This window comes from Gadus macrocephalus, chromosome 11 (assembly GCF_031168955.1).
Source record: "Gadus macrocephalus chromosome 11, ASM3116895v1".
In the NCBI taxonomy this organism is placed as follows: Eukaryota; Metazoa; Chordata; class Actinopteri; order Gadiformes; family Gadidae; genus Gadus; species Gadus macrocephalus.
This window is the reverse complement of record NC_082392.1, coordinates 10,816,874-10,844,035: the sequence shown is the minus strand read 5'-3', so window position 1 is coordinate 10,844,035 and position 27,162 is coordinate 10,816,874. Positions and strand designations below refer to the sequence as shown.

Here is a 27,162-nt window from a genome sequence, read left to right as displayed (position 1 = left end):
TACCCTATTAATGGGTCCTCTTTTCTGTATCGATCGTTTGTCATCTTTTATAATTTTGCTTTGTTCTTTCTTCCTCATTATTATTGTCTTTCATTTGTCAGTTCCATTTTTCTTTGTTTGCCTTTCTTCACTTATTTTCTCTGCTTGCTTTTTCTTGCCCATTGTTTCTCCCTTCGTCCTTTTTCCTTTCTAGCTTTCTTTGGATTTCTTCTGTTTGTCTGTTTATTTTTTATTATTAATGAATGAAAGACAACTGTTTTCCTTATTTCCTTTGTTGTTTCTTTCCCAAACATGTTTCCACTAACACGGATTGTCCTCCTTCCTGCTCTTACCCATGTCTTTGTCTTACGGCAAACAACTGCTGTAACCTCTTCTTCCTCTCCATCTCCCCCCCCCCCTGTCTCCTCTCCGCAGGTGATGCACCATTTCTGGGTGGAGGGGAACTGCCCCACCAAGTGTGACAAGTGTCACAAGACCATTAAGTGCTACCAGGGTCTGACTGGGCTTCACTGCGTCTGGTGCCAGATCACGGTGCGTGGACACCCAGGGAGATGGCACACAGACTTTCTGCCTCATTATTTTCCTACTGTTTCTTGTTTAGAGTTTATGCTTTTGCACCTTTTTGTTGCCTTCTCCACGTACCCCGTCGCCAATTTACACCCGGCAGAACACACACTTGTTTACCGTCGACGGCTGACACGAACGCCACCACAAACGTCACAGTTTAATGCACAAAGAAAAAAAGAGGGGGGGAAAAAAACAGAAAAGCATGCCTGGAAATGTACGGTGTGATTGAAACGATTGAGATTGTTGTTTGGTAGCGAGGAGCTGGCTGTTAATACGTTGTCTTCACCTCCTCCTCCAGCTCCATAACAAGTGTGCCTCACATGTGAAGCCGGAGTGCGACTGCGGGCCCCTCAAAGATCACATCCTACCGCCTAACACCATTTGTCCCGTGGTGCTGGTGAGTCCTCGTTATAGGGGTTAAAGGTCACCGGGCTGCAACGTCCACCTGTCTCGCATAATGACTCCTAATGAGATGGACTGTTTTTTCTTAGAGGGAAGTCATTGAAGGGATGTTTGAAAAGATAATTGAAAAGAAAAGGGGCATTGTACCGTAGACGGTCACAAATGCAACCGATCCTCGGTCTCAGATGATTGTGTTCTAAACACTGTCTCCTCACCCTCCACAAGCCTGCAATCACACTATGGTCGATCAATGCATCGGCTTAGTTTTATTGCAGAATCTGTGTTTTTGAAGATTGTGCAATTGCCTCCACGGAAATGTTATGAATTAATTTGTAATTGGTAATGAAATGCATAATGACCGAATCTGTTAACCCTAACCCTGTATACTTGGCCAGGGCACTCCTAAACATATTACTTTTAATCTCAAGTATTCTTTCTCTGGTTAAATAAAGGTTAATTACATAAAATGAAAGTATATATTTTTATATCATTCTGGTACATTTACATTTTTTTTTACCAACACAACTCATTCAAAAGCTTAAAATTAAATAACTATCAAACCAATAACTATATTTCACCTATGAACAGGGCAATTCATCTATTCAATTGGATCTCAAACATACTGAAATGTATTTCCGTAGTGCTGAAAGTATTAAAGCAGTCGACAATATGCAATCAAACCCAACATTGTTGATCAACATCTCTTGATGAAAAATTCAGCCTTAAACATTGACCTTTGACCCCCGCTGCAGGAGAGGCAGTCGACAGTGCGGAAGGACTCCAGATGCAGCCAGACAAGCCGAGGGAAGATGCAGAGAGCCAACTCTGTCACCGTGGATGGCCAGGGCCTGCAGGTGAAGCGCCAAAGCATCCTCATTATTAACACACACGCCTGAAACGCTTCTCAGTGTGCTGTTGGAGATAGACAACTCAGACGCTTAGGTCCCTTGAACCCAGGGTCAGCGTTTTGTCTCAAGAGGATAATATGCAGGGAGAATTAAAGAAGTGATTTTGAAAAAAACACTTTGCTCGTTCCTTAGTTCACACGTTGGTCATCGTAGTCCAGAGGAGAGCACACAGAATACGTTTTACAAAACAGGCCTTCAGAGACGTAAAATCTGAAGAATACTATGAGTGTCATAATCATATGACGGATTTCTATCAGATTAAATGAATGAAACACTGTCATGGAGAACACTCAAACCCCAGTCTCCCATTCCATGTATATTCAGCACCTGCCCACGGCCCCAACCTCACCATGCGTTCACGTCCATCAGGCGAGCGTATCGCGACGACAGAGCCCTATCTGGTGTCCTCTGTGGCCCCCTTCATTGGTCCGGCCCTGGTGTGTCTGGCAGAGAAGAGAGAACAGCACACACATGGATCATACCCCGACCCTCACATCCATCTCTGCCTCAGGCCAGCAAAGCAGCGTAATAATCAGGATTATTATTTATAATTACAGGAAGTAATGGATCACTGGCGAGGCAGACAGGGGGCTCATTAATCCAGCTGGGGTTAGGGGGACCAGGGGGAGGGGGGGAGGGGGGGACGTACAGTAAGCACTTCGTCTGTGTCAGGAAGAGCGCGCCGAGTCCTTACAACTCGTAATGGCAGGAAGGAGTCGTATTCAAACGGGACCTCGGGATTAGAGGATTGTTTACGTTTGTGTGAGTGTCTGTGTGCGTGTGTGTGTGTATGTGTGTGTGTGTGTGTGTGTGTGTGTGTGTGTGTGTGTGTGTGTGTGTGTTTGTGTGTGTGTGTGTGTGTGTGTGTGTGTGTGTGTGTGTGTGTGTGTGTGTGTGTGTGTGTGTGTGTGTGTGTGTGTGTGTGTGTGTGTGTGGTGTGTGTGTGTGTGTGTGTGTGTGTGTCGTAAGCTCCGCCTCCAGCAGCGTTGCGTCAGCCCGGCTGACGGTTAGTTAGCGACAGGAAAGCGACGTCCCTGGTGGACAGACCGGACACCGCCGATGAAGCTCTGGTTAGGGGGGCGGTGGCATTAAAAACTTTTGGGAGCCACGTCTGAGTTATGAGTCATGTTGTTGACTTATTGATTCACTCTGAGAGCGATGGGTTCGCTGCGTCCTTTTTTTTTGTTAAGCGAGAAAATCAATGACGACCACAATAAATGCTAAAATATTTGGCGGTAGTCTTTATAGTATTTGCCGACCTAGGGTAGGGAATAAGTGCATAAAGGGATTCTGAACCGTCTATTTACCCTGATCAATCTTTCTTTCTGTTTGTAGATAACAACATTAGAGGGCACTCATCCTCTGCTGGTGTTTGTCAATCCTAAAAGTGGGGGCAAGCAAGGCGAGAGGTAAGCCCTGGCTACCGTCCACCTCCACCAGCAGGACTCATACAGAACCCTCTGATGAGCCTGGCTTTGGCCTGGAAGGGAGAGGGAGAGAGAGAGAAAGAGAGAGAGAGAGAGAGAGAGAGAGAGAGAGAGAGAGAGAGAGAGAGAGAGAGATAGAGAGAGAGAGAGAGAGAGAGAGAGAGAGAGAGAGAGAGAGAGAGAGAGAGAGAGAGAGAGAGAGAGAGAGAGGGAGAGAGAGTGTGAGAGATACAGAGAGGTATATCCAGAGAGAGAGAGATGCAGGGAGAGATACGGAGAGAGACACATAGGGAGAGAGATACAGAGAGAGAGATACGTAGGGAGAGTGATACAAAGAGAGAGATCGATACAGAGAGAGAGATACAGAGAGATAGATACATAGGGAGAGAGATATAGAGAGAGAGATACAGAGAGATAGATACATAGGGAGAGAGATATAGAGAGAGAGATACAGAGAGATAGATACATAGGGAGAGAGATATAGAGAGAGAGATACAGAGAGAGGATGATACAGAGAGAGAGATAGAGAGAGAGGGAGATACAGAACGAGAGAGATACAGCGAGAGAGAGATACAGAGAGATAGATACATAGGGAGAGAGATACAGAGAGAAGAAGATACAAAGAGGTGGGGGGGGGTTAACTCTGAACCAAATGGTTCAGTGTCTGAACCCCCAATCTCCACAGTCTAAACTATAGGCCTCCCTGAGCAATATGCCCCTGAACCCCTACCTGCTCCTTAATTACTATTAAGGAGCTATACTTAATGAATGAATGAATGTTAGCTGTAAGTCGCTTTGGATGAAAGCCTGTTCTAAATGACTTGTCCAGGAGTTAGAAATAGAGTAGCATTTCTCCAGCACACCAACTACCCCAGGAGTGTCTGTGTGCTGGAGCGCCCCCTCCGCCCCCTAAGCACTCTGCTCCGTCACGCTCCTGGCCTGCAGTGGTAGTGGTAGTAAGACGCAGCACCTCCACCACCACCACCCGACCTCCTTTATTTGACCCAGGGCTAATTGGGTTATTACTGAAACATATTCGTCCACGCCCTATTATGGCGAGACTCATCTGTTTAAATTATGAGATCAAAGTATGACTTGTGCTAGTTGATGTAATGAAATTGAAATTAAAATAAATTAGTCTTTCTAATGGCCACCTCCTCAAGGCCCTTTTGGCTGAGGCCCACCCCGCTGCCCGGTCCGGCTCACTGTCAGCCTATGATTGGATATTTGTCTGTGTCTGTGCTAATATGACAAAACGTCCCACTAATACGCCCGCGTGGCTCGGGGCCCTAAGCTGCCCGCTATTTGAATCTGGACGGAGCTTTGTGAAGATATGTTTTTTTCTTCCGTATTCTTTGGCTCTGGATGAATCGGTTAACGTTTCGTTTTCGTTTCTTTTTTTTTTGTCTTGATTCTGGATTCTCGCCCTTTTTTTTGTTCCCTCCAGGATTTATCGGAAGTTCCAGTACCTTCTGAACCCGAGACAGGTGTACAACCTGGCCAAGACCGGACCCATGCCGGGGTAAGTCATTCAGATACGCTTTAGGGGCCACATTGTGGCGATGAATTAACAAAAAGATGTGCACACAGACACTGACAGACACACACACACACACACACACACACACACACACACACACACACACACACACACACACACACACACACACACACACACACACAATGAAACACACTCTCCCATTGCAGGAGAAGATATGCTTATAATCATTCATATATTCCCATCCACATGCACACAACACACTCAATAAAAAAGACAATACATCAAATCTTGAGATAAACGATTTTACAGATATGACGATGCGCACGTACACATACTGACATACACACACACAAAGACAATCCTCACGCACAATGGGCGTAACCCCCAACATATCCCGGTAGGACCACCCTAGGCGTGATTAACAGACAGACAATGCGGGGCATTCTCGACCATGGTTATCGTCCCATCGCCTTATGTTTGCCTCGCCCATCATGTGGCATACGCTGAAGTGTGTTTACTAACACCCAGGGGCGAGGCTAGCCCATTTTTTTTGAAGCACCCCTAAAAAGGGGCTCAGCACCCCTAAAACTTGGGAGTAAGAAATGTTGTTATTCTAAAAAAATGTGAAGAAAGATTGTCTTTGAAATTGTTAAATAATGTCCAAAACATACTCTGTAGTGTAGTTTGTGGTTTAAAAGGAATATGTTAAGGACGAAAATGAAAACATCCCCGCTTAGCAATTGGTATCATCCTCTTCTCACCCACTCCTTCTCTTCTGTACCTGCAACGCTCCGCAGCCCGACCGTCGTCCAGCGCGACTCACGCAGAGTGAGATCCGTTTAGTTGTAGTGTTGTGAATCAACTAAGTAAGTTGCTCCAAAGCTGTGTCTCACACTTCTTTCCTTTTACCTAGAGTTGTTCCGATTCTGATACCATATATCGGTGAGTGCTGGAGTCCAGGCACCGTTGACCAGTTAGCTCAGTAGCCCGGTTAGCACCAATAGCACGGCTACCGTCGAACTGGAGCGGTCCATTTATTAAGCAAAAACAGCAGCGCCACAAGTACCTGTGTAGTGCGTACGTGTGTCTCTGTTGTTAAAGTTTATCGTTACTTTGAGACTCATTTTAACAATCGGGAGTCATGTCAACATGACGTCAGGCGTGTCTTTTCTGGTGTGTGTGCGTCGTCATGGAAACATGAAGCCCTGCCGGTGGTGCGGCGTTTGGACCCGAGTGAAAACATACGTGTGTACAGCTGAAAAACGAAACGACATAGCACTGTATACCACCAGTATGTGTGAAAACACTCACTCTGGCTTTTTTAATAAATTGTTATTTATTCATAGATTTATATCAGTTATTTTTCAGTTGTGTCTGACTATCAAACTAGACAATAATTAAAGTTAAATGTTTTTCTTTTGCTGTATTCATTCATGTTTTACAGAGGATTTAACCTGAACCAGGCTTTGCAACAATAATAATCACATAACATTCATGCAGGCGTAGTAGTATATGCTAACTCCTAGCGTTACACTCTGTGTGTGTGTGTGTGTGTGTGTGTGTGTGTGTGTGTGTGTGTGTGTGTGTGTGTGTGTGTGTGTGTGTGTGTGTGTGTGTGTGTGTGTGTGTGTGTGTGTGTGTGTGTGGCCTGCCAGTGAGCAATGGACATGCGACAATTCTTTAAAAGAAAAAAGACGGATTCAGGTGAGAGACTAGGGATCTTTTTCTTTTTTTTCTGAAAAGTGTTAAGCTAAAGTAACATAATATAAACCAGCTATCTCTATGTTTTATCAAATTACTTATGTAGGCAAGGGTCCCCTGCTTTCTTTCTTTTTTCAAACCCGCAATGGAGAACAGCTTCTCTTGTGAAAGGAATTTGTGATTAAAACATTATTGTGTTTCTAAGCCCAATAATAATAATAATAATAATAATAAAGATATTTAAAATGACACGCCTCTGTGTGCCTTTGATCATATTCTTAGAATCTGTAAATGGTCTCCATAAAAAAAAATTGACATGACAAACTGACCTCAACTCTCCTGCAATATATTTGTGTATTATTGTCAGTGTAAAGGGAAAGAGAGAAAGATGGAGAAGGAGAAAGCGCAAGAGTGAGGCAGGTACAGTTCAGGACATGCTAGCAGTGTACAAACTCCTAGATTCTGAAATGTTCCCTTCACTGAAAGCTGTTATGCAGGTTGCCTTGACAATACCAGTTAGCAGCTGTACATGTGAGCGGTCTTTTAGTGCCTTGCGTCGGCTCCATACATGGCTCAGGAGGACCACAGGCCAAAGCAGACTCCAGCACCTAGCTGTGATGTCCATTGAGTAGGAGTTGCTTGAAAGAATTGAACACCAAAGGGTCATTGACAGGTTTGCCACCCTCAAAGTTCGGCGACATAGATTAACTCTCCCAAAGTAGAGTGTATTACCTGCATACATGGAAGAGCCAGATGGGGATTCAGGGGAAGTACTATCAAAGATTTCCCTCTCTTTCTTTTTGTATGTATTCAATTTCTAAGTATTTTCAAGTCCTGGGTAAAGTATTTTTTACTTTTTGGGTTTACCTTCTTTTTCTTGCTCTAGATGTGAAGCTTGTTTTATGAAAGTTCAGACAGGTGTGCAACCAAGTAGATTAGAGATGGCCATTTGTAAATAATTTGCAGAAGATGACTTGCATTTTGTTGTCCAAGTACCTGTTACTTTGTTCAATGACAATAAAATTGAATTTTATCTAATCTAATCTAATCTAATGACTGTTGATACAAAAGGAGGCACATGGAGTGTGCCGGTCAGTAAAACCAGCTGAGTGAAGAGGGTTTTGTGTTTGTCACAGGGGGCTGTGTGAACTGTCACAATAAAGATGGTGCTCTGGAAAGGGCTCCAAAAAAAGAAAAAAAAACTTTTGAGTTAGTTGAACCAATGTTAAAATGATAAAGTTATTTTTCAATAGACATATTTTTTGTTTTTGTGTGAAAAAAGGGTGGGTGGTGTGGCAGTGGCGCTCATTGAGTGCTCAGCACCCCTAAAGCTCTGACCCTAGAATCGCCCCTGCTAACACCCCTACACGCCGGCGGCTCTCACACTGCACACACATAATTGCCACGATCACTTGCAAGGGAGGAGGCCTTTGTGATTGGACCAACAGTCGGGTGGGCACAGACAATTAGGAACCTTAAACTTTAGCCAGCCGCTCCCCAGGTGCCGTGCATGAGCGAGCGTGTGCACGGATGCGACCCGACCCGCATTGCGATGTGACCATGCATACGGACGCTAACATCTGTTTTGCATAGGCAGCAGGTATCGCCCGGCACTGTTGTTGTCCACACCTGTGATTAAAGGACGGGGCAAGGACTGTTGACATGCATAAGAATTCTGCTGCTTCTTTACTCGCTGTCCATCAGCTTTCATGGAACCGCCGTGCTCGCGCCTTGTTTGGCTCTATTTAGGTTTTGGGAAAAAAAAAATATGCGTGTGTGCAAAAAATATGAATATACAATGGCATATGCACGGCCAACTGGGCATGAAGGGGCATATCCAAATTCCATTTTTAATACCGTCTCTCTGGCATAGCATCACGAGGACTCTGCCAACACCGCTCCCGGTCGAGCGGCTGACCTTGTCCGCCATTTTGTCTTCTGCTTCCTATTGATTTTCATGCGTGTGGCGACAAGATCACTCGTATTGAACCCTGCGTTATTCTCTGCGACGAGGCGAGTCACCGCACTCGCTCCCCCTGAAAGCCCTGGAACATTCCGGATGACCTTGTACATCCCTCGTCATAACCTTGTTAATGTTTCCTCAAGTGCACGTATTAGCGGGGTGACCGGTCATAGGTGACGAACACTGTAGGCGGAGGCAGCCGCGCACCCTGCTGTCAATTAGCTGCGAGGCTAACGCGATTACGGCAAATTAAGTGTTTGCTTCTTCTCGGTATTTAAATGTGCTCCAAGTTGCCTTTCATGTCGACGGCCGTCTGTTTTGAGTCTAATATGGTTTTCAGTCCCAGTTGGAGAGTAATTGAGCGGATCATTTATCCACCATGCGAAGGCTGCAGGCCGACTCATTCAGTTAGTGCGTTGTTATTGTGAAGGAACGGAAGACGTTGGTCTGAACATTGCCTGTAATGACCCAATTAGCCCGCTAACAGGCATCCTATCCGACTGAATGAGGAACTGTCCGTGCAACATGCAGCTTGTTGGTAGGGAGGCGCTAATAAATTAGGCTTGGATGTGGTTTTTAAAACAGATTATATTTATTTAAAAATAAATTTGAAATAAGCTGTGCCTGCTTAAGAGTTTCCATACTCATTGAAGAAAATTATTTTTGCGTAGTGTGGTTGTGGTTGTGTGTGTGTGTGTGTGTGTGTGTGTGTGTGTGTGTGTGTGTGTGTGTGTGTGTGTGTGTGTGTGTGTGTGTGTTTGTGCCTGAGTCTGCTCTGGGATTGTGTGTGTCTGTGCGTGTACTCCTATGTGTGTGTGCATTGCTAACATCTCATTGTCTCTGTGTTGACAGGTTGAACTTCTTCAGAGACGTTCCTGACTTCCGCGTGTTGGCGTGCGGCGGAGACGGAACGGTTGGTTGGATCCTGGACTTCATCGGTAACCACGCACAGTACAGAACATCAAACACCAGACTCCCCCCCCTCACCAACACCACCAAAACCCAACCGCCATTCAAGTTTCCATTTCAAAACAGAACTGGAATTTTTTTAATAAGAAAATACAGATTCCCAAACAAACTATTCAGTGATTTGTCTTTTTTTGGTTTAATTATTCATCCCCTCATCTGCTGAAAACAGATGACGGGGTGAGGGGGTTTGGGCTGTATTTGTTATCATTTGTTTTTGCAAAACAGCACGTTTTCTGACTGATATAGTAAAATTGCCAAATTCAGAGCTGGTCAATTTGGGTGATTATCTGAGGTGGGTGAAAGAAAATAAAACATATTAGTAATCATTTGAAGAAAAAAGAATCACCTCTCTGGATTCTATTTGTCTCCCAGACCTGCTCAGACCTGAACAGACCTGTTCCCTGCTACTCCAAAAAAATTGCTGCAATCTTTTATCAATCAAAGCAAAAGGAGGTAATATGCCTTGGGCAGAATGCATGTCTTTAAAGATGCCCAACATTCTGGACATTTCCTTTGGACCTCTGCTTTAAAACAAGCCGCTGATCCTGGAGAACAGGGTTGTGTCTCTGTAGGGACAGAGGGATCGAGACCTGTCCGTCGGGTTGGATTTGAAACTGGTCTCTCAATGCTTTACGGGGAGTCTGTGATATTTATATTTGACACCATCTCTCTCTTTTTGCCCCGTCCATGACAGATAAGGCCAACCTAAACAGGAACCCCCCCGTGTGTGTACTTCCTCTTGGCACAGGAAATGACCTGGCCCGCTGCCTGCGCTGGGGGGGAGGTAGGTAGACTCCTCACAGGACCTGCTATTTTCATTTCAACTTGTTGTGTTTATTTGATTGTAATAATGTGTATTATCTAATATTGACACACCAATATTTGAACCAACACCCTATCAAATTATTTTTACTAAAAGGTCAACTGTATAAGATTGAGGTAGCCATTAGCGCTGAGGTTGCAGATTGAAACCAACCTAATCACATCCTCCCATTCCAACGCACTACTCTTGGCTTTTGATAATATGACGTTGTGCAGTTGTATTGCTACAGTTTCACTTTCTACACCAAATTTCTCAGAAAGAGTGAGACCCAGTTTTAATTATTGAACAACGAAACCACCACAAAACGACCCTGTTTTCCAAAACATACATATATAATGCACACTATCCCATTTATCATAATTCCTGTATTTCACAGTCAGTGCAGTGGTTGTTGTATGCGTCCGAGAGAGGACACTTGTAATGCCATGATGTGTGTGTCAAGATGTGTGGAACTCCTGGCAGCAGTTAGCTGCAGATAGTGTTTACCCTTAAAAATCCCATCATGGTTCTTTCAGATTTTTTAAATAATAAATATTAATAATCCCCTTTTTATTTAGATATGTATTATATATATATACAGTATGTCTGAGTGTGCACATTTATTTATTATTCTGTATTTTTATTTTTAAAGAAAAGTGGTTGTCTCACTGACTAAACACAACTACACTGCAAACAAAACTCCCTTTGTCTTACGTTGGGCCTTTGCCCCATAAACCCATTCTGCTGGACTCGACGACTCACACAGACACCGGGTGTCTCTCTCCCCATCCCGCTCTCTCTCTGGTGGCTGAAGGCTACGAGGGCGAGAGCCTGCTGAAGATCCTGCGGGACATCGAGACCAGCGCCGAGGTGACGCTAGACCGCTGGCGGATCGACGTGACGCCGTCGGACCGTGAGGAACCCGGAGACCCGGCGCCCTACAGCATCATCAACAACTACTTCTCCATCGGCGTGGTGAGTGAGGCCTGCCGGCGTCAACGTGACGATGAGCAAGATAAGAGAACCAGGGAAAATGGTACATCCTGGACGGGGATGTTATAATAATATCAGGTCTCTCTGTTTTGACTGAATGTTATCAGATATTTATTGTATTACTATATGTAAATATTTAGGTTAGATATTATTCCCCAAAAAATTGGAACGGTTCTTAAATAAATACAAAAAAGATAGTTTCATGAATAAATTGTAGTTCAATTGAATAGATAAAAAACGACAAAAGTGCGCTGAGGGCCAACACCCCTCTTTCAAAACACAACGGTCTAACACTCCTTATTGTATGAACTTGGAGGACCTTCTAGTGCCATGTTGATGGAGATGTACTTGAGCACTAACAAGGCTGGATTGATCCAGGGCAGCCTGTTGGTGTGTATGTGTAGCGGCTGTCAGCTTGTGGCCATTGCCACAGACTTAGGCAGAGCGCACGGAACACAACCTCCACCAACGGCACCCGCGCCCTAGTCCCACATAATGACACTGATTACGCATGGATCATGCCGGTCATTACTGATAAATGTCAAGGGAAATATGGTAATTGACATTTGCAGGTGTTGGAAGGTGGGGGGATCTCTCATTTGGTGGCATTCGTACGTCTCAGCGACATAAGTGCTGCATGGTCCTACAAATGTTAGTCAAATAACTGTGGCTGAATGTAATGACGTTATTAGAGGATAATGGGTGGCGGGTCTTCGGTTTTGATGGGAAGAAAATGGATTATATTCCTATTCTCCAATGCACCTGTGCTGTGTGAGTAAAATATTATTTTTTAAAGAATCTGTCACATGCAAATGTACAAAACTGGGCATCAAGGAAAAGTTCTACTTAACTTTAATTTATTTTATATTTTTGCATTTGTTTTTTATTACACATTGTGTTTCATATTATATTTTTGTGCGAAATAGCATTTAAAAATCTTTTGCTGTGATTTGGAGCAGCAGAAAGGCTTTTGTCTGGCAGGAAAAGGGACGATACGTGCACATGGGGTCACCTGCCTCACTTTCTTTTTTATCATCCGTTAACTTTCTCTATTTCGCTGGCTCTGTCTTTCTCGCTGTGTTTCCTTCTGTTTACACTTTCTGGCTCTTTTTTCTTTATTTCATTATTTCTTCCCTTTCTATTTTTCAGTCATTTTTTTTGCTACTATTTAACTTTCTATACATCTAAATAACAAACAAAAGATGTTCACAGCATGTTGTTAACAAGGACAACAACAAGTTATCCAGAATCAAATAACCTTTTGAGTGGTAAATAAAAAGTACTCCGTCCGGGGTTACTTTGTGAAGTCATTATAACTTCCTCACCTCCATGCTAACAACGGGATTAGTGCCTGTCGACCACGGCAATGGCAAATGAAGTCGTTTGTGGGGGATTAGGAAGATTCGGGGTTCTCCATGGGATTGGAGTGTGATATGCAATGTTTTGTGACACGTTCACGAAAATAACAATATAATAAAGATTGTGTGAAAAGTCGAGCTAATAATGTTTCAGAGATTATGCAGATGACGTGAGATTGTTTCTGTAATGACATTGTAGTAAATCAGGCGGCAGCGGCGCCGGCAAAGTGCTTGCTAGCTTTGATTGGTTAAGCACTGTTGTGATGATCAACTCTTTTATAGTTTTCCATTTCTTTTTTTCAACGCCTGTACCCTCACCTTTAAGAATCATCCGTTTGAAATTAGGATGATGCACAAATGCTGCCCAATGATCTTTCTGATACACAAACAGAAAACAAATGTGACATCGCTACCTGACAAAAGAAACCCTTACAAGAAATTGCCATTACTATTCCAAATCCCACAGGGTTTTTCTCTCCCTCCCTCAACGGTTTTGTAAGCTAACCTCCCGACACTCTTCGTCACGCTACAGCGAGACGACTCGACTCGGTGATCGGACTGGGAGAATTAATGAAGCGCTCCCTCTGGGAGGATGTGGAAGTGACGTGACGTGTAATGATCTCAATCAGGGGCCGAGACGAGAGGCAGGGGCTAATCAGAGAGAGAGAGAGATCAGCTAGCATAATGTAACCCGTCGCTCTAATGACCTGCCGTCGCACTCCCTTGTCAAAGACATTACTCTCCCCCTCCCCCCCACACCCCATCCCCCCCATGAAAGACACATCCAACCACCACCAACCCCGCCCCACCCATAATTGGAGCCAAACTTTGAGCTATGGGAGGACATTACACACGTCCCGTATTAATTTCAGCACCAGATTTTTACAATGGTAATTATTTTGAGGGGAGCTAGTGAAGGGGGTGGGGTAGTGTCAATCCTGTGTCCTGAAGGCTTATACGATTTGTACGTGTCCTGAGTATGATGATGGATGAACTTACTACAACTACTATGTGAAGCACAATGGACCACAGAGTTCTGTGGGAAATGCCATTATACCAGATATGCCACTGTTTCTACTGAATCTGAGATCCCCGTTGGAGGACTCGCCATGCTCTAGACTGGGACCATCACAGGAAAACACAGCTAGACTGGGTGCCTTGACACTAAAATAGACATAATTTCATTGTTCTCTGTTGGAAACATGCACATCTGCTTCTCAAGTAAAAAAGATAGAGGCACCCCCTGTTCCCCTTTAGTAATTCTTCTCTTTGCCTTCTCCTTCTTTCGCTCTGGGTATCAGATCCAGTACATTACATTCTGCCTTTGATGGTACACTTGATACCATAAGTTTAAATGTGTTTTTGTAACGGTCTTGTTGGTTAACATCATTGGCAGAAACTAGAAACACATGTTAACAAGGAGCCAGTACTTAACTGTTAACTTCCTTAAGGCACACAAACAACATCAACCTGCGCTCCACGAGTGACGTTGCATTTTATCTCTTCCCTGTTGTTCGGGGCTGTTGTTTGGAGCGGTTGCAGTCGCTCTGTTTCTCTTGTAGCAGACCTCAGAAGAAAAGAAACACCAATAGAAACACTGGGGCTGAAACCAAAGGGGACACAGCCTCCTCTGGCCTCGGTGCTCTTGTTTTCAGCTATGGTCTTGTTTGTAAGAAAAATCAAGTTTACACACTTCCAACCCAACACTTCCATCATCTCACCTCTCGACGCCGCCCGACGTCTGCGGGGATCTCGTGAGATTCTTTTGGTCTTCAACTCACAGCCATCTTAAAAAGACATCAAGAGAGGCACAATTGATTTTTTGGTCTTTTCACGCTTTTTTGGCGTCGGTAAATTTGGACTGCAGAGCGCCAGCAGGGGGTTATCCCTGTGGTGGCTGTTGCTGAATCGCTACACGAGAAGGACGGGCTTGTAAACAGATTGCTTTGGTGCTGCCCAAAAAGTTAACTGCGTCAAGTTTACTCACAATAGCCTACAAACTTTTGTTCCGTTTTGGATCAGGGCCATGTTAGGTTTTTAATCACTTGCTTCTATCACTACAAAGGCCTTATTACTTTCTTTGATATAGTTATTTTGACAGTGTTGAATTATCTGTATAATATATCGTTTTTTTGTTTTATCTTAATTGACTCACAGTGTCAAGATTTGTCATAGGTAGACCAACCAACTATTCATTGCTGTCCTTTTAATGCATTATTTTGAACATGTGGACATTTCCTGCCATTTTCATGTCATTTTCTTTCAATGCATTACATCACACATGATCATTTAGCATGGGTGTTTTATATAATAAGAATAAATAAAAAAATGAACAGGCAGGGGTAGGGCGTCTTGCTGAAAGATGCATACAGGAAGGGATCGGGTATTGAGCACAGTGCACAGGGGCTTGTAGTGGACCACACTATCCTAGCCTCAATTTGTATTCCCCCGTCACAAAACCCTGACGAGTCCCTATTCAAAAAACACTTTACACCACACATCACAACTCTAAAAATAACGCATCAACACATCATGGGTGAGCTTGTTTTTGGGAGCGGTTCTGCTTGCATCTTCTGGGTCCCGGTTAAACGTACGGTTAGCGTGTAGCGCGGCGATGGGGTAGCAGCACTCACCCGTCGCCACAGGACGGCCCGCTTACCACTGCGGGTCACTGCACAAGAGAAGGTGAGAGGGTGTGAGCAGGGACAGGAAAGGCTAAAAGAGTCACAGAAATAAATACCTTAATGACAGAGGGGCTGGCGAGAGACAGGGAGGAAGAGAAAGGGGTAGAGATATCGAGGGGGGAGAGAGAAAGTGATAGAGAGAGAGAAAGGGAGCGAGAGAGAGAGAAATCAACTTGGTTGCCAGGAGTGAAGGCAGCATCCTGTAGGTTGGTTGGAAGTTGTGATTACTCGCGATGTGTGTTTAATTAATTAGCCGGTGTGGAGACGCCGTGCTGTTCGTCAGCCTTACTGTCAATACCCTGCACACCCTTGGCTCAAACCCTCTGCCTTCCACTTGGCTGGGAGCATACACACACACACACACACACACACACAAGCACACACACGCATGCACTCGCGCACGCATACACACACATGCACAAACTCACATGCACTCGCACACACACATACACGCACCTATACACACGCACACACATGCGCACTCATACTCACACACACACACAAACACACACATGCAAACTCACACGCACACCCACACACACACACACATGCGCATGCAAACAAACACATGCACATGCACACACACATTCATGGAACATATGCACAGCAAAGGTGCGATCAGAATATATGGTAAATTGTGAGTTAGTTTGCAAGTTGACGCCCATGTTTGCATCCAAATGTATTCTTTTTTTCCTCAGCATGTTGCAATTGCCCACATTGGACCATTTGTGTAACAAATGTATTTTGCCGTTCTTCTTGTATCTGGTTGTGATTCATCTCAATAATAGAAAATATCACATATGACGTATCAAATAATAAGGAATAGTAAACTACTATTAGAAAATCCAACTTCAGCATTACAGTAAACTAGTCCATTTACAGGACTGGAGAAAAAGGCAAACTGACAAATTGTATGTTCCACTCCTGTACTCTGAATCAAGACACCCTGTTAAAACCAAAAGATGCTACAAACACAGGGCTCATTGCAATTTCTCTTGTTTGAAAACAAAAACATGGTTCACCGTTTGGCAAGGGACCACCATTGCATCAAACACGGCCCCCGACCACCCCGTCAGTTCACCGGGTGTGGCTCTCTCTGGCCGCTGAAAATAATCTGAAATGCATTTCAAGGCCTCAGTAAAGGGTCCTGTGGTTCTGTGTGTCTCTTCCAGGACGCCTCCATTGCCCACCGCTTCCACATCATGAGGGAGAAACACCCTGAGAGGTTCAACAGCAGGTGAGCGGAGGACAGAAATCTTTGGGGACAGCCCATTAACTAACTACTGAAGCTGGGTTGAACAAGTAAGGACTGGTCGAGCTGATGTCATGCCTAATTGGTTATCTGTGTCTCTAGTTTTAATCATGTTGATGAAGTAACATGAAAAACATGACAATAATTCCAATTCAAATAAATCAACTTAATAGCATTTTAATTTTCAAGCCAACTCTAACCATCCAACATTTTTCATTTATTTGAATAAGATGGATGTAGAGCACGATTGATTACACGTGTTTCTGTAGAGTTGTTATTTTAGCACCAAGGTCTTTAACCAACCACTATAACCAACCAACAACTGAGATTCTCCAGCTCAATCCCCCTGTTACTGATCCCAACTGAAATACGCCGTTAACCCACAGAGAGAGTGGGCCGGACGTGACAACGGCCCCAGAACACTCTGCTTCTCCGCTGCACGTCGGGGCCCCCCCCGAGGTGACTTATTGACAGGGTTCATATTTAGCATCTGTGATTACCTTGAGGAGACGTGATCACCTTCTGAAAGGTGAACAAATGCAGCAGCCATGCTCCCATCAATATTTAACATCCCCCCATACGTCTCCACTAGCGCCACGCAGTAATTGCGGGTGTAATTGAATTTGCTTGGCTTGTTTGACGTCGTCTTCGATGGATCAGTCCAGAGTGATGACACACACACACTGTGGACTAATAATCCCATTTGTTCTCATCATCGTATTTTAATTACGTTGTAGCCCGGGCTTGGCAGAACATTTAAGCCTCCGTGTTTTTTTTTATGCAGCAGCACTTTTGCTACAGTTCCATGGGTTTCATGGTTTGCAAAGTGACTCTGGAAAAAGGGAAGTTCAATAGAAATTCGAAAATACTTATGAGCCTTTTTGAGGGGAAGGGGCGAGCGAGACATGTCACATTTATGCTCCACCATGTTGGAGTTCACTTTAGCTCTGTACAGATTTTGGCTCAGTCATAGACCATTACTACGTGGTGATATTGTCTTGTTAAACCGTTTACTGATCACTGAATATCCAAGCGATGCTCAAACTACAGAGTTGGTGAGCCTTACTTCGAACAAAAATGTTTTTGATGGTAGAGCTTAAAACTCATGATTCATCTTTGACCATTTCACTTTCACTTTGTCCTGGTCAAATATAGTGCTCTCTTTTGAAAACAATGGTGCACGCAACAAAGAGTGGTTTGTGTTGTTCAACAAAAAATGTTGGCCCTTTGAAAAATGATTGAGATATTTTAAGAAAATTATACCATCTGTTATTTGAATTTAATGAATAATTCACAGGAGGGAATGGGTTTAGGATCTCTCTATTACGCACTATCCTTTCCAATTCAATAATGCATGATTATAGTTTTTCAAGGTAGCATAGATTTGGTTAGATTTGTGGAGGGGGATTCATGCCCAATGGAGACATAGTGCAACTCATCATGGAGTCATATTGTTTCAACTGGAGGAGCTTTTTCAGGCAGAATGAAGTTCTATTAAGGAGGAACTGAACCGTGACCACTAAACGCTTGCCATTGTTAGACACTAGGGTTGGGCTATTATGCTTGCAAAATAGACTGCTCTTTCCAATCCTGCTTTTTGTGCCACTACTACTGCTACTACTAGTATTACTACTACTGCTACTACTGGTATAACAACTACTACTTCTAATACTACTACTACCACTATTATCGCTAGTAAGGCTGTTCCACAACCTCGACTGTGGAACAGCCTCCCGGACCACTTAAGGGCAACACAGACACTAGACTGTTTTAAGACTGGCCTAAAAACCTTTTTATTCATAAAGGCATTTCCTGCTTTTTAAAAAATGTATACATTTTCTTAAACTGTCCTTTTGTCCTTTAGCACTCTGAGATTCTGCTTAGAATGAAGAGTGCTTAACAAATAAAATTAATTATTATTATTATTATTATTAGTATTAGTGTAAGTACTACTCAAAATAATATGAATAATCTACACATAATTATTCTCCAAAAATGGTTAGTTCACAAATACCTTTTTATAGTATATATAATGGAAATACTTTTTCGTAAAAGCACTATATTGCATTAAAATCAAATTAATCTTTATAAAAAGAATCCACTTTTTGTTGTGATACTTTTGTTTTTAAAGGGAAGTTTAAACCCCCCAACAAGTGATCCAAAATGGGTGAAAATATGTTTTTATAAATTATAAATATTTCGAAAATATAGTCCAGGCAAAAAAGCATTTTCATATTCCACATGACTTCATTATAGATTACACATTACTTGTACATTCATTGGGGCTAATTGCCACATAATCCTCTGCTCTTAATGTCCATCTTTCAAATGTCATCCAGTAATTATAAAATAACTAAAAATGACAAATACAGCTAATGAAAAAACATCTAATCGGAAGGAATAGCGAATAAGCATAGCTGCTGTTGACATCTAGGAACTCATGTATCATCATAAGGGCCTGATTTCAAAGACCCTGTGGGATCCCAGTGGAACACAGGATTATCCAAGCCATACACTCTGTCCCAGCTATGACCTTAAAGAAAACATCAATATTTAATCAGCGCCAATTAGCTACCAAATAACGGCTCGTTGCTTTTCTTAATCGCAGAATGAACTGGTTTCCTTGATGAAATCCCATGCTCTCTCTCTCTCTCTCTCTCTCTCTCTCTCTCTCTCTCTCTCTCTCTCTCTCTCTCTCTCTCTCTCTCTCTCTCTCTCTCTCTCTCTACCTTTTTCCATCCCTCTCTCAATAGTTCTCGTCATCTCCCTCTATCTTCCTCTCTCTCTTTCCCTTTCTCTATCCCCCTCCACCCCCTCTCTCTCTCTCCATCTCTATCTCTATCAATCTCTATCCTCTGAGTTTGCACCTTGGGGTGATTATCGGGGCGTAGGTGTGAAGATTTGACACTCGGCAGATAGATTCATTTACTGGCTCAGCCGGACCTGGAGGTGATAATGAGGTCCAGGATTAAAAGTCAGACAATCAGTCGACCTCGCGACAATCGCAACACAACCCCCCCCCCCCCCCCCCTCTCTCTCCTTGTGAAATATATACTTCTCCTTTTCCTTAACTCCACTGCCACCCCCTTTTTCTGCTGATCTCTCATGTAATTACACTAATCTCTGACTCCAAGAGACCCCGAGTCACGGAAGGTTGAGGAAGAATGAAGGCAAGAAAAGAAGCGTTTGAAGGACGCAGGAAAAAACCAGAGGAAACACAACCGCACTGTCTTTTTTAGCCTGTGTCGTCCCTTTCAACCTGTTACTATTTTACTCATTTTACAATTGAATATAATCTACTCTTTGTTTATTTTAATGTATGCTTTTATCCAAGTCATCTTGTATGTCAATCATTTGACATTTATTTAAAGCTACTGTAGGTATAATTTGAGAGTTATAAAGATCAGTAGCCAACCAATTTTTTGGGGAGCATGCTTTTTCAAGTAGTTCGCTGCCCCACCTGTCCACGTGGACGGCACTCGCCTGGTAAAGATATAGAGCTCGATTTTTTTTTACCTGTGATTAACAGGTAAGATGGGTTCCCCAAACCAATCGATGTCTATTTTTAAGCCTGAGGACATCTGAGGCTCTCCCCGAGGCCTGTTCCTCATCCAAAGGTGCCGTACGCGCCCACTGGCCTCTCCTGCGCTAACCTTTCCGCCGTGCGCGGGGAAGCCCGCCATGCGGCGCTCTTTAGCATAATGAGTGCGCTCATCAAAGACCAGCCGCGTGCCGGGTGGGGCATGTCACACACACACACACACACACACACACACACACACACACACACACACACACACACACACACACACACACACACACACACACACACACACATATACACATATACACACATATACACACACATATACACTCACACACTCTCGGACCTCGTTTAAGGATGTAATCGCTTGGCTGTCCAGGGTGTCATCTATAATTAATGGCGATGTGTGTGTAATTTAGACATCTCACCCGTGCACTGGGACGTTCCCAGTAGGAAGAAAGCCCCCCCTCACCATGCACACACACACACACACACAAACTCTCAAATACACACACACACACACACACACACACACACACACACACACACGCACACACACACATATTTTCAAACAAGCCACACACACACACAAACACTCTAGAACACACACTGCCCAAACCACACACACATGATGAAAATGAATACCCCATTTGTACATAACGTATAACATATAGTAAAATATACTTTAAGAATGCCTCTAACACCACTGTCTCACATTGCCTTTGACATCCCAATCCCCCCCCACAATCGCACAACCTATTGGCCCCTGCACAGTCACCAGCTGCTTCATAATACGCCATACACGTTGTGATGACCAAAGTTTAAGCAAACCAAACCAAACTAAATGCTGGAGAGGGCTGTATGAAAATATCGCCGAGCAGCAGGGGAAACCTGAGCTGGTGTTTACTGGGCTGTGGACCTGTGCAGCCTGCGCCACGTTCACCGCCACGCACTACTAAGTTATCACCGCTGTTTGCTCTGCATGGAAATCACCGGCACTGGGCACGTGTCTGTGGTCTGCTGTACTTTAGTTAAGTTGTTTTTGATCTGCTGCCTGCCGACAGTGTTTCAATACTGAACACCAATTTCTTTGTTTTGAATCTGTTGCCTGGTGTCGTTGTTTCAATCCACCCCCGAACGAAACAACCCAGCTAGGCGTGTGCTGTGCACCGCTGTTTGGCAGTTTGTTTATTTTAGTTTATTCAAAGTGACCTGTAGTGAATTAAGTTTTGCAGGGCATTAAGGCATTACACAGGAGGTAGAGATCTGGCTTCTTGTTCAAGCAGGACCGGCTGCTGGAACCCAGTACCTTTTAGGCTGAGAGCCTCACTGTAACTACTACACTCTCTTAATAATAATAATAATAATAAATGAAATGTATATAGCGCTTAATATGGCACTCTAAGACGCTTTACATATTGCCCTATCAAAACTATGCAAGACAGACTAGGAATAAAAGAAAAACAGAGGTTAAACATGAAGAATAAGGTGGGAGTTAGGTGGGGAAGGCTAGTGTGAAAAGGTATGTTTTGAGGGCAGATTTGAAAGAAGAGAGGGTTGGAGAGACTTACCCCCTGAATGAACAATAGAATCAGTTCTAGGGGAAAACTGTTAAGACCCTGCTACTAATCTAAGGTGACCACATGCAACTGTATCAAATGATGTACCATCACGCTGCATAGAGCTACATAGGTTTTTCCATTCTACGGCCACTTCCAGCAGACCAACGAGTGGTTGCCGTCCATATGAGACGGGGTGCTCTCTGTGCAGGCCTCTAGCGGTGTGTAGGAAACACACAAGGGCAAGACAATACAACACAACACGGGCCCATCATTTCTCAAGCTGCCAGTCAGAGTCACTGGAGGTGGTGCTGCGTTAAACAAAACAGTGCATCCATGCAACGCACACAGAGTTGCTTATGTCAATGGGATATTTATCACCTCTGATCAAGAAGGAATTAGTGTGAAAACTCCGGTCGTAGATCATTCCGGGTGAGATTAGGTGTCACAGAGGAAGAGGAGGGTTGGGTTGGGGAAATCAATGGTCCTATGGCCGCTGCCAAGTGTGACCAGTGAAGAGAGCATTTCAAGTTTGGCCCGGGGTGAAACGGCGGTACTATCGAGGCGTATTCATCTCGTCAACACAGCAAATGTTGGTGACCATGCAGCAAATTGACTGATGGCCTCGGACTACAGCGGCGACGTGTTTTGGTGTGGAGGGGCAATTTGTTAAAACACAGATTTTAGTTTTTTCAGTGCTGTGCCTTTGTGTTTCGCTTTAGCTAACGTGTAGCAGCCAGGCTACCGGGGGAAGTATCTCTGTGTTGTTTTTAGTTTCAATCTGCCCGCTAGCCAGTCTGGCATAAAATAAAGGTGTGATTATCCTTAAAGTCAAGTTGAAATTAAAAGTAGTAATTAATTTACTAATTACAGACTTATTATTTACCTAGGAAACATGTTTTTTGGTAATCACAGAATAGACTTCATTAAAACCAGCCACCTCTTAAAAAGCAGACAACTGTTTGCGTCTGAGCACACAGTAGGTAGCTACTCACATTTATTTCGCCGTTTCGAAACAAATGCCCTTTCAGGTCATCTGTAAGACTGTTGAGAAAAGTTCAGATGCGGTTTCCATGACAACTGCATTTAAACGATCACGTGTTTGCACTCGCTGACAACGTGACTCTGCGTGTTCCCTGACCACCCCGATCCAATCGTTAAAAGACGGAACGCCAGCGAGAATGACTTTATCGTAATGAGTCGTTAATGCGTCTCCAGCGCGTTCACACGTGTATTTTTACCCAGCCGGCTGTCATCATCGGATCACCTGAGAGACGTGCTTTAAAGGCCAGGTGTGAACAAGGTCTTTGACATCATCAGCAGCACCCACAGCTGGCCCAACCCCAGGGGCTTCCCAGTGAGCCGCCACACTCCGCTCCCCGGCTCCACATCATGGTCTTTGTGTTGTTCTTTTCCGACCAGCCCAGTCGTTTGTATATGCACTAGGTTGTTGGTTGTCCTTCTTACCAGATTTGTGTTTGCACATTTGGCTGGCGCCTGTAGTAGGCGGCGGCGGGCACATTAACACAACATGTGTCCCATGTTCACCACTACATTATGAATGGGGTAATGTGTCGTTTTGCATGGATATAGTCGCCTTTAAAGCACAGCCAAAGTGTTATGCGCGGTTATCTGGAGAGAAGGGGAGCTGTTTCACAACATACTGCTCAAAAGGAGGGCACAGTTGCTTCGCAAAAATGTAGACCCCGCCGGTCGACGGCTTGAATAAATCGGAACATAAAAGTGACTTTTATTATACTTACGCTAATGTAAGATCCACCCAATTCACCTTTGAAAACATCCTCATCTTCCAGGAAATCAATCAGTGTTCTGTTGGGTCAGCTGGCCGGCCCAGCCCGGCCTGTCCGTCAGGCCGGTCCAGGGTTATCCAGCAGTCGACCGATAACAAATGAGAATCAGATGCAGCCAATAGGATGCTCCTAATTACTTAATGAACAGGGACATAAGAAGGTGATTTGTTGCCATGGTGCCCTTGTTAGTTTAAGTGGAGAGAATCGACAGGATGGTCAAATGTTGTGCCTTATCTCTGTCCATGCCTATGCCAACCACAAAACAACCAAGAAGACTCTTTACGCTCAGAGAGTCAAATGCTCACATCGCATTACGCTTTATTTCACGCAGTTGTAAAGTTGTAAAATGTAGCTGTATTTGCTGTGTCTGCCTACGGTTTAATTGTGAATCTTTACCACATCTCCTCACGCTACAGACAGAAGGAGGCAGAGGTCATCCCATTGCGTGCCCCATGCTGTAAGACATGCAGCAGCTTGCCCTGTAGCGCAGTCCTTTATCCTCCTCCTGCACGCATCCCCATCCCTCATCCCTGGACTATTGACCGTGTTGCACATTATAAATCAACGCGTGGTCCCACTACCTTGCAACTAGCCTAATGAAAGCTCATCTGTAAAAAGGCTAAATGGTCCTGACAAAAGCCCTAATGAATAAATCAATATTGCAGAGATTGTTGCTCTGCGTATAGGAATACATCCCTGTGTGGGGCTCAGGGTCGGCCACGGCTGCCCCATTTTTTACTGAGCGCAGTTATGCATGTCAGCACTGTTGTTGTACAGGTTTACCCACCCCTCGGAGCAGGGGATGAATGGCTGAATGGTCTGCTGTTTCTTTTAGTCTGGGGTTTTCTACCACCTGTGTATCTCTGGGGGTATTCTGCCATCTCCGTGTTTTGGCCGGTGGTTTTGTGATAATATGAGCGTTATTTGTTGGTTTTAAATGTAATGTAGAGTCACTTTTGGAAAAGATACATTGTGCAAAATGTAGGTGAGTTCTTAGTTGTCACCAATATTTTCTGCCATTCTTCCTTTCTTAACCTCTCTTTTAACACTCGGTATCCCCAGTGTGTGATGACCATTAACACATGCTTGAAATGTACCTGAGTATTGAAACACACCAGTGTTGTGACAATCAAATGTCAAACATGCTCATAACTAATCATCAACCATGCTCCATAAAATAAACCAAATACCGGCCTGTCAAAGTGTCAAGTCTCGGAAAAGGTCTTCACATTTCAAATACACCCCTCCAGGGCGTCATAAATACATCTTTATCCCAGTTTGTACTTCACTTGGGGACACCGCTGCCCTATTCTACTTCTAGTCTCCGTGACTCTGAGACACTTTGTCCCCTCAGCCTTCCAGGGGCAGATGGTGGCTCACCATCGATCACCGGCCTTATCTGAGGGAGGGGGTCCTGCTACTGGGCGGCCAGGGGAGCCGCTCCCCAGTCCTCTGTTAATTGAGGGGGAGCAGGTAGATTAGCCTCTGGTGGCCCCCATACCGGGCCCCCGACGGTGGCCACGCATGCCTGCAGACGATCCCCTATGCCTGACATAATCAGCTTACGCTGTGTCTTTATGACGCATCCACGGTGATTAATGGAGCGCATTATGCATTGACTGGGTGATTAATGAGCAGTAATTGTAATTGTTGTCAGTTGTTATAATGGAGGGTATTTCCTGTAGTCCTTAAGTTCTAAGCGATGCCTGCTTAAGAAGAATAAAGTCTCATGCATGGTGAATATCGACCAAGAACGGCAGTCTACTAAGGGGCAGAATAGTCCACAGTGTTTGACTCCCTGCGCAAAGGTTCTGTGTTCGATTCCAAATGTCCACAGTTTGTATTATGCAGGCATCATTGAGCAAAATGCCTAACTCCTACCCCCTCATTAATGCAATGTCTAACCCTGTCTAATAATAATAACATGAGAGCTGCTTTGGATATAAGGGTCAGCTAAATTGCTAAATAGTAGTAGTTTGCCGTCATATAACGGTACTTGTAAAGGCTCTCGTCAGACCGGGAGGTTGAAATGGGGAACAAAGGAGTGAAACACTCTCATTGGACAAGCTTTGGTTTTTGATGTGCGAGGGAAGAATGCTCTCCTGTTTCCTTCTGGTCCCTTCGCAACTTACCCCATGTCTTGTTTCCCAGAACAAAGAACAAGCTGTGGTACTTTGAGTTCGGCACCTCAGAGACCTTCTCTGCCACGTGTAAGAAGCTGCACGACTTTCTGGAGGTGGAGGTAAATCGAAACACATGCTTTGTGTGTTTTTCTGCACTGTAAACCCTCATTGGGGATTAAGTAGATAAAGAAGATATACACATGCTCGTTTTGATTTTGTTCACCAGTTTTACAATTGTTCTTTTTGTTAACATGTGTGGAGCTCCACCATAATTCGACGTAGTTTCCATCTTTTTAAATGGAACATTATCCATTAAATCCAATTGCAGGACAAAAAAAGTTATTTACAGAGTTATTTACAGATATAACCTATTTTATCCAATTCCAAGGTGGCGCTGGAGGCGTGTTGACGTGATAAGACACAGTTCAGTCTCTCTCCGTGTCTCTCCACACCCCCGCCCCACTCACACTGAACCTCAGCTTAACACACAGGCAATTAGCCCTGCGTGACCCTGCTGCGTGCGATATTGAGTGATAATGAAGATAGCGTCAATTCGACTCACCGTCACCCCCGCAACCACCTCCACCACTCCTCAATGGTGTCCACACAGTGCAGAGGTCTTTATTAATTAATGTTGGATGGGTACTTACTACTGGAAGGCGAGCAACCATTGACTTTAAATACTGATCTAAATACAGATTGGACGCAATGGTGGAAGGAACTTGATTGATTCAGGGATATTTGCAAAATGGGGGCTTCCTGATCCAAGCCCTGTTAGAGGACAGGGCTTGAAGGGGAAAGTGCTGGTTTTAACCATGACAGGCCCTTTAAAGTCAGGTTTTGTTGAAGGAACATTAAGATAATGGAAAGGATTGTTTGGGATTAATTTTTTATCCTTGTAAAGTTCCATTCAACTATGTATTTGCTGATAAAGAAGTGACAGTTGACTGCCTTGTTATTTTATCCTATTAAACATTTAGAATACTCAATTAAATAACTAAATACCTTTTCTTTAGTCAAGCAACCATGGATACGTTTTTGAATACATTTGTATTATGTGACCTTTTTCTTTGTTCTGTACTCCATCTTTACCCTTCTACTTATCCTCTCTGTCTATCTTTCTATCTTCTATCCATCTTCTATTTCTCTGTCGTCTATCTTTCTCTGAAAGTGTGACGGCATCAGCCTGGACCTCAGCACCATCTCCCTTGAGGGCATCGCCATTCTCAACATTCCCAGCATGCACGGCGGCTCCAACCTCTGGGGTGAAAGCAAAAAGAGGAGGGTCAACCGAAGGGCGGCCAAGAAGGCCCAAGACAAGAGGACGACGGTGCTGGACCCAAAGGAGCTCATGTTTGCGGTCCAAGGTACTGCGTTTCGATCCCCAATGTCTACCTCCTTGAGAAAGATGCCAAAACCTCTCCCTGATCTTTGTTCACATGTCTCTTCATTCGCTGGTAGTCTGGTAAATGAAAACATAGTAGTACATTTTACAAAATGAAAATAAAGTATTTTACAAAAAATATAAATATCTCCTTTACATGGAGATCATTCCGGTGAACCAAATAACTCAAGACCCCTTAGACACACGGGATGAC

The 27,162-nt window shown here is 44.0% G+C and overlaps 1 protein-coding gene across 2 annotated transcripts in view; it reads left to right on the top strand.

Moving 5' to 3' along the window:
• The window catches only part of dgkb (diacylglycerol kinase, beta), a 55,390-nt gene that overhangs the window by 18,590 nt on the left and 9,638 nt on the right, over positions 1-27,162 (top strand). For both annotated transcript variants that reach the window (XM_060064707.1, XM_060064706.1), the window contains 11 exons: positions 415-531; positions 866-964; positions 1,722-1,823; positions 3,213-3,286; positions 4,752-4,826; positions 9,322-9,407; positions 10,133-10,222; positions 11,055-11,215; positions 16,448-16,512; positions 25,593-25,683; positions 26,736-26,931. In XM_060064707.1, coding sequence (XP_059920690.1) covers positions 415-531; positions 866-964; positions 1,722-1,823; positions 3,213-3,286; positions 4,752-4,826; positions 9,322-9,407; positions 10,133-10,222; positions 11,055-11,215; positions 16,448-16,512; positions 25,593-25,683; positions 26,736-26,931 — 1,156 coding nt within the window. The remainder of the gene's footprint in view (positions 1-414; positions 532-865; positions 965-1,721; positions 1,824-3,212; positions 3,287-4,751; positions 4,827-9,321; positions 9,408-10,132; positions 10,223-11,054; positions 11,216-16,447; positions 16,513-25,592; positions 25,684-26,735; positions 26,932-27,162) is intronic.